Genomic DNA, 8106 nt, shown 5'->3' on the forward strand with positions numbered 1-8106 from the left:
CCTCTTTTCTTGGTTTACCCCCAAACTCCATGTCAATCCTGTTTTATAACAGTGGTGTTATACAATAGTTGTCCTTGTGTGAGTGAGATATTTCACTCAGCATAATATCCTCCAGAGTCATCCATGTTGTGTCATGTTTTATGAGTTCCTTGTCTCTCAGTGCTACATAGTATTCCATTGTGTGAATATATCATGGTTTTTCTATCCATTCATTTGTTGATGGGCACTTGGATTGTTTCCATCTCTTTGCTATTGTGAATAATGCAGCAATAAACATGTGTGTGCATATATCTGTTCAGGCGGCAGATCTGGTGTCTTTAGGGCATATTCCTAATGTGGAATTATTGGGTTAAATGGTATTTCTATTTCCAACTTTTTAAGAAAGCACCATATTGCCTCCTTTAAACTATTAACTGCTCATTTTTATTATATCTGATATATAAGTCAATACTTACTTTCTCAACATATCTAAACATTTAATTGTTATAACATTGCTTCTTCCATCCTAATCCTCTCCTTATGATTTATCTTTCATCTAAATTAAACAAACATATTAGTTGCACTTTCAGTGAGGAGTTGTGTATAGTAAATAGTCCCAGTCTTCTTTGGATGGAACATTATATTATTTAATTCAAACCTTAGATTTAGTCCAATATAAAGAATATAATCAAATAATTTAACACTTTGAAAATACTAATAAATTAGCATTTGGTATATAATTTCTAAAATAAGATTTCACAAGTTATTAAGATTCATTTTCTTCCCTCATTTTATAGTGGCTGTCATCATTACATTATTTCTTTTTCAATTTCAGCTTTCCTTGGATGGCCACAATTTTATTATAGAACATTTAAATAATGTTCTAATTGTTATATTCTATTAAACATTCTTGGAGAGATATCATTTTATTGTACAACTATTTGCATATATTATTATTTTAATAAATCAGAGAATAAAATACATGATAATCTTAATAAATTACCTTACTAGAGTACCACTAAGAAAGAGAGGAAGAAAATAATTTTCTCTTAGGATTATTTTTTAAATGTTTCTTTTGAAGCCACATCAGTATTATGTTAATTGATAAAATGCTAAATTAGCCTTACTTACAAACAAAAATAATTATTTCCACAATTACTTAACATTTCAAGTAATTGAATCATTTAATAGTATGTCAACACAAATAGCCAAATACAAAATTATAATTAAAAATAAGTGAAATAATTATTGTATGGATATCATTTTCTATCTGCAAAAGTCAAGGGAATCAGTTTAAAACACAGACATCACAGTTTAATAAAGTCATTTATATCCACTTTAAAAAATCAGTTATCTTCTCTACATATTTTTTTATCTTCTCTACATATTAATCACATGCCAATTGACATAGAAAAAATTCAAAGCATTCAGTATAGATACAGATAGATACTTTATCTAACTTTTTCCCTAGGCTGATGTAGCTGTGAGCCAAGTCTTCTTGATGTTTCTTATATTCCTTATATTTTCATGGAAATTCCTACTTTAATGAAGATTGACATACTAGCACTGGAAAATTCTTCCTGGTGGAAAGAAATTGGTATTATGAGCATAAACCTTTTTATTTTATATGACTTTGCTTTACCTTAATTCCTAACATGGTGCATTAAAAAACAAAAATTTTTTGCTGAGCAGTCTCCTTATTACTTGTGTGTGTGGGGGGGAGGGCAAACAAGATTACTGATACTACAGAACTTAATTTCTAGGTAGGAGAGGAAACGGAGATATATTTATATATGTGCTAAATTAATAAACTGAAAGCCAAGACTTATCTTCAGTCCTGCTGATTGCATAAATTCAGTTTCACTGCAAACGAAAACATATCTGGTAATATAGTTTGCTGACTAGTTCAAAGATATCAACCTTGCTATTCAGAAGTATGCCAAACAATTTTCTGCCATTTTAACAGTTCTCAAGGAACAAGAAGGAATTTCAAATTTTCCTATATGTTGTTATTGTTAGGTGTTTTCCTAAGCATCACTACAGAAGAAATGAGTGTAATGATGATGCTAGGGGAAAGTAATAGTACAATTTGAGCAATTCTAAGAAAGGAAAATTGAAACTGTCAATAGCTTAATCTTCCTTGGGTCCACAATTAATATCCTTGGTACCAGCAGTTACACTGGGAAAATCTACAGTTAAGGAACTTTCAAAATTATTGAAGAGTAGGGATGTCAGTTTGAACACTAAGGTGCATCCGATTCAGAACATAGTCTTTCCAGTTACTTTCTATGCATCTGAGAGCTGGACAATAAATAAGGATGACAGGGGGGAAATTGATAAATTTAAGCTGTGGTCTTGAAGAAGAGTACTGTACATTCCATCGATGGTCAAGAGAATGAATATCTTGGAGAGGGATCTTTGGAGGCAAGAATGATGAGGTTTCACCTCACATACTTTGGACATATTACTAGGAGGGGGTATTCCTTGGACAAAGACATGATGTTGGGAAGGGTGGAGGACTGGTTAAGGAGAGGAAGACCCTCAACCAGGGGGATTGACATGGTGACTGGTGCAATGGGCTCTTGTGTGTCAGGAAGTGTGAGGCTGGCACAGGATAAAAGAGGATTCAGATCTTTTGCCCATAAGGAGTTATACTTGACTTGGTGGCACCTAACAACAACAACAATGTCAAGAATAGAGTTTTATGTTTCTCATGTTATTATGTGGAAAATAATGCAAAAATTTGAAATTATTTATTATAATTTCTTTAACAATCTTACGTGGGATGTCTTGTGATAAGGAAGAATGGAACCTATTTCTAATACCAAAAGAGAGATCACATCAAGAGTGATGTTCAGAAATTGAAAATAAATTCATCGGAGTATTTTGACTCCAGAGGTCATGCCACAGGAATCCTTTCCTTTTCTGAAAAGACTAGATTGGACAATGAGATTCCTATAGGAAGTTAATACCTATTTATATTTTTTGCCAGTACCTCTCAAAAAAGTAGAAATAATATAAGGAAAAGGGCTCTGTCTCTTCAATACTGAATTAAAAAAAATATCCAATAGTGTTTTCCAGTTGACAGTAAACAGATAAGGTACTAAAAAGCATATTTTTAGAACAAAAGTTAATTTGGGTGTTGTGTATACATATGTATCAGATTACTCATTTATTCATTTCTGTATTCCCAATATTTAAAATTGTGTCTGTTCAGTATTTATTGGATAAATGATGCTGTCATAATAAATAACTGGTGTTATTTATCATAATACCAATCTTTCAAAGAAATAATCACTGAAAATTTCAAATTAGTAACAATCTTTTATGATCATGTTTCTTTCATGTTATCTTTAAATGGCTCTTATTTTCTTATTCTCTCTTTAGCTTCTCAATACAAAGTTGTTTTAAAACCATAAATTATTGATTACTCAGAGATGATCCTCTTATTTTTCATGTGGATCACAAAAAAGCAAAAGCTAACTTTGAGCAGAATGGGAATCACAGAACAATTAATTGTACTCATGAAAACCTATACTCAGACCAGGAAGAAGTCATCACAACTGAGCAAGAAAACACTGCATGGTTCAAAATCAGGAAAGGAGTGAGTCAGGAATGTGTTCTGTCTGCATATCTTTTCAAGCTATATGCAGAAAAGATCATTTGAGAGACTGGGCTTTATGAGGAAGAATGTGTCATCAGGATTGGAGGAAAATGTATCAACAACCTACTTGATGCAGGTGACACAACCTTGCTTTCTAAAACTGAGAAGGACCTGACACACTGCTACAGAAAGTCAAGAACTGTAGTTTTTATTATGGATTGAAGCTCAACATCAAGAAGAAAAAGATTCTCACCACTGGGCCAAATGGCAGCTTCTTTGGTTCCACAATCAACACTCTTGCCACCAGTAGTCAGGAAATAAAAAACCAAATTGCATTGGGAAAATCTGCTGTTACGGACCTCTCCAGAGTTCTGAGAAGCAATGATATTAGTCTAGAGACTAAGGTGTTCCTAATCCAGGCCATGGTCTTCAAAACTACTTGCTATGCATTAAAGAGCTGGGCAATGACTGAAGAGGACCTGAAGCACTTGCTTCAGAAAGTTAAGGATTGTAGTCTTCAATATGGATTGAAGCTCAACACCAAGAAGACGAAAATTCTTACCACTGAAGAGATTGAAGTTGTTATTAGTTACAGTTTGTTTTGCTCCACGATCAACACTCTTGGCACCAGCAATCAGGAAATCACAAGATGAAGAAAATCTGCTGTTAGGGACCAGTCCAGAGTACTGAGAAGCAATGATATCAGTCTAGAGGCTAAAGTGTGCCTGATCCAGGCTGTGGTCTTCACAATTACTTCTATGCATCGAAGAGCTGGACAAAGACTAATGATGAGAGAAGAAGAATTGATACCTTTGAGTGGTGCTGGAGATGAGTCTTGAACATACCATAGACCACCAAGAAAACAAATAGATATGTCTTGGAGACGGTGAAACCAATTTTCTCCTTGGAGGTTAGGATGTTGACGCTCTGTCTCACATACATTGGGCAATGGCCAAGAGGGCCTAGTCCTTGGAGAATGACATCATCCTTGGAACCTTGGATGAGATGGATTGATACAGTAACTAGTGTAATGGGGGCACGTGTGTTTAAGTCAGTTGATACAGGCTCAGGATAGAGCAGGCTTAAGAGCTGCTGTACATAGGGTCACTGTGGGTCACAGATGACTCAATGGCACATAACAACAACAACAAAAATCATACATTGTTAAGTTGTAGCATGTTTCAGTAATATATGTTCTAGAAAAGCTTTTATAAAATTCAAGAACTTGAACATAACAAAAGAACATTTGACAAGTATAAACTATTTGATAAGAATTTATCAACCTTTTTAACTCTAGAATACGCAAGACAATCACTTAAATAGTTTATGAAACTGAAAGTCCCTGAACTTGCACCTAAGTGGCCATAATACCAAAAGAGAGGCTTGCCTTAGCTTTTTGTTTCCCAGAATCAACAAAATCGAGTGACCTGAAGGATAAAAAAGTGCAAGAACTTGGCTCAATATAGAAAGAATGATTCTTTTCTGACTGTGAAATCTCCAAACAGGTATGAAGTAAGACAGGAAAAAAACTGCATATAGTAAGAGGAAGGAGATCACAGTTTGCATAGCTTTTATGTGGGCCTTGCTGCTGACATCTCTGTGTCCTTTTCCATTGAGTGTCATCTTCTTATGATGTTTCCACAAGGAGAATATCAGCAGGAGAAATGTTATCAGGGACACAGTAAAGGGTATGGAAGTGAAAATAGCTATAATCCAGACAGTAAGACTTGCAAACTGTGCAAAGTCACTTCCCATTAAACTGTAAGTCATGTTTTTTTCATGTTCATTAATCCAGATATTAAGTTGTATGTTTATCAGTGCAGTATTAAAACACCAGAAGAGCAAGACCATCAGAAATAAGAATGAAATAGTCTTCTTAACTCTCCATTTTAGGTAGAGAAAAATAGGGTTAGAGAAAGTGGCTATTTTGAGAAAATAAAAGATACTGAGATTTGTAGCAAACCATAGACTAAAATGATTGCTTACTGTCCAGGCGTTACAACTTATTATCAAACACGTTTTATCTAAAAATAAATCTACATCAAAAATAGATATGTAAAGATATGTAAGCATTACCCAGAGGTGAAAAATCCTGGAGATTGCCAAAGCAGTGAGAATTTTATCAGCTGAAGAAATTTTTCTTTTCTTGACCCAGCCAGCACAGTTCACAAGTACTATCAATCCATTCCCAAAATTTCCAAATACAATTTCAGTACTTACAATGAATCCAAGTATGATCTGTGAGACAGTTATCATGTCGATAGAGAGAGAGAGACAGAGACAGAGAGTGTTGTTATATGATGTTGAGTTGACTGAGATATAGATTATATAATTATATAATATTCTCCAGAAATATATATCTTTCAAATCTCACGCTCATTATCCAACCAGCAAACAGCAAGGTGAACTAATGAATACATTTATAGATTTCCCTGTGAAAATAGTTCTCTTTTCTCTGATAACTCAAGTAAGCTTCAGTCCACATACTGCATACTTTGGTGTAGACTATGATGTTTTGTAACTGATAATAAAGGGAAAACTGAACTCTCATTTGTTAACATGCAAATAAAGAGATATTCATTTTCATTGTTTTTGTCTTTTGATCTCATCAAAACTCTAAATACATTTGAATCTCACAAATTTATTCTGGTCAAGAAATATTACAGCTGTGCCACATGCACATTGCTGGTCTGTACCACATTGCCTGGCTGTGATGTGTCACCTGCATCACCACCTCATTTAAGACCTCCTTGTATGCAAACTGTGTCAATTGACAGCACTAATCTCTTGCCACCCCAAGGAAAAGGAAGATATTAAGCTTCAGAAGAGAGAGCACCAGAGCAAGCCCTTTGGGGTGCTTGTAGGAAAAGGGACTGAACCCTCCCCAGAGATAGGTCACTCCAATTGTGAATCCTTGCCTCCATGGCAGTGGGGACATCCCAGGGACCAAACAGGATAACAGAGTTTGGGACACAGAGCCACAAGAAGGGAAAAGACTTTTTCAGCTTTATCAATTGACACATCGAGCTGCAAAAAATAAAGCTGACTTGAAATCACCCTAGAAAGAAACTATGCTCAAGTGATGCACCTAGTTTCATACCATTTGGCTACTCCATAGATGAAGGAGGACAATAGAGTTTGGGACAGGGGCTGCATTAAGGCAAGATTACTGGAGAGTTTCTGTGCATAACAGAGAGAGCCTGTAGAGCCTTACGGAAGGCAAATTTCCCAGGAAAGACTTCCAATAGTATGAGTGGATCACTCTATAGATTGAGCATTCTAACCTAGCAACTAATCAATAACACCATAAAGAAAAGAATGACTGACAACTCATGCAGACACAATAGAAAAGACCTAATGTTTATCAAGAGAAACTTCACATACTGTCAAGGAAGCACCAGACAGCTTCAAACATCATGAAAACACAAATTAAGCCTTCTTAAAAAAAAAGCAGAGAATCTTGCAAACTCAATGAATACGCTAGAGTAAAGAATGCAGATGATATATGTTGATATGGAAACATTCAGTCGTCTATGGAGGAAAAGTACAGACAGTGGAAGAAACAATGAAAGCAACAAATAAAGGGAATAACCTAAAGGTAGAAAATCAGAAGAAATATATTGAAGAGTTATCTGAACTTCTACAAAAGAAGGTGCAAGAGATGGAAGAAACAATGGAAATCACCATGAAAGCAAACACTCCAGATCCATGGAGCCAGAAGAAATATAGTGAAGAGGAGGAACTTGTAAAACTACAGAAGAAAATGCAAAATATAGAAGAAAGAATTGAAACTATAAAGAGGCAAAAGAACTTAAAAAAATCATCACAATATAGAGAGGGTACAGCCAACACAGTACTAGAAACAACAGAAATATATAAAAAAGCAATCCAGAATGTTAAGACTGAAATGGTAGATGTGTCCTACATGCTGGAGGAACAAACAAGTAGAACAGAAGAGATGGAGCACAGATCAATGAATTGGAAGATAAAAACCTCAACAGAAACATATTAGAAGAAAAATCAGAGCTGAAACATAAAGAAAATTAGTAAGACATTAAAATCATGTGGGATGACATCAAAAGGAACACTATATATATGATTGGAATTTCAGAATATGAGGACAGGAAAATCATTGACAAAACTGTGAAAAATGTACTAGAAGAAAACTTACCAGGTATTATGAATAATGAGGAAATCAACTTTCAAGAAGCTCAGTGAACACCGAATAGACTAGACCCAAAAATAAAAACATCAAAACATATCATAATCAAATTCTATATACGGAACAAATTATCTGGGAGGCTGGGCTCTATGAGGAGAATTGTGGCATCAGGATTGAAGGTAGATTCATCAACAATCTACATTATGCAGATGATACAACACTGCTTGCTGAAACTGAGAAAGGACCTGAAGCGCTTGCTGTGGAAAATTAAGGACTTTAGCCTTCAATATGGATTGAAAGTCAACATCAAGAAAACAAAGATTCTCACCACTGGGCCGATTGGCAGCATCATGATAGATGG

General features: G+C 34.9%; 1 protein-coding gene across 1 annotated transcript in view; it reads right to left on the bottom strand.

Annotated features, from left to right (window-relative positions):
• LOC102845980 (taste receptor type 2 member 14-like) overlaps nucleotides 1-5839 on the bottom strand; it is a 35184-nt gene extending 29345 nt beyond the window's left edge. The window contains exon 1 of the mRNA XM_006888464.1: nucleotides 4977-5839. Coding sequence (XP_006888526.1) covers nucleotides 4977-5839 — 863 coding nt within the window. The remainder of the gene's footprint in view (nucleotides 1-4976) is intronic.
• Between the last annotated feature and the right edge of the window lie 2267 nt (nucleotides 5840-8106).

Source organism: Elephantulus edwardii, unplaced genomic scaffold (genome assembly GCF_000299155.1).
Source record: "Elephantulus edwardii isolate Elephantulus edwardi_28Jun2011 unplaced genomic scaffold, EleEdw1.0 scaffold00067, whole genome shotgun sequence".
Taxonomy (NCBI): Eukaryota; Metazoa; Chordata; class Mammalia; order Macroscelidea; family Macroscelididae; genus Elephantulus; species Elephantulus edwardii.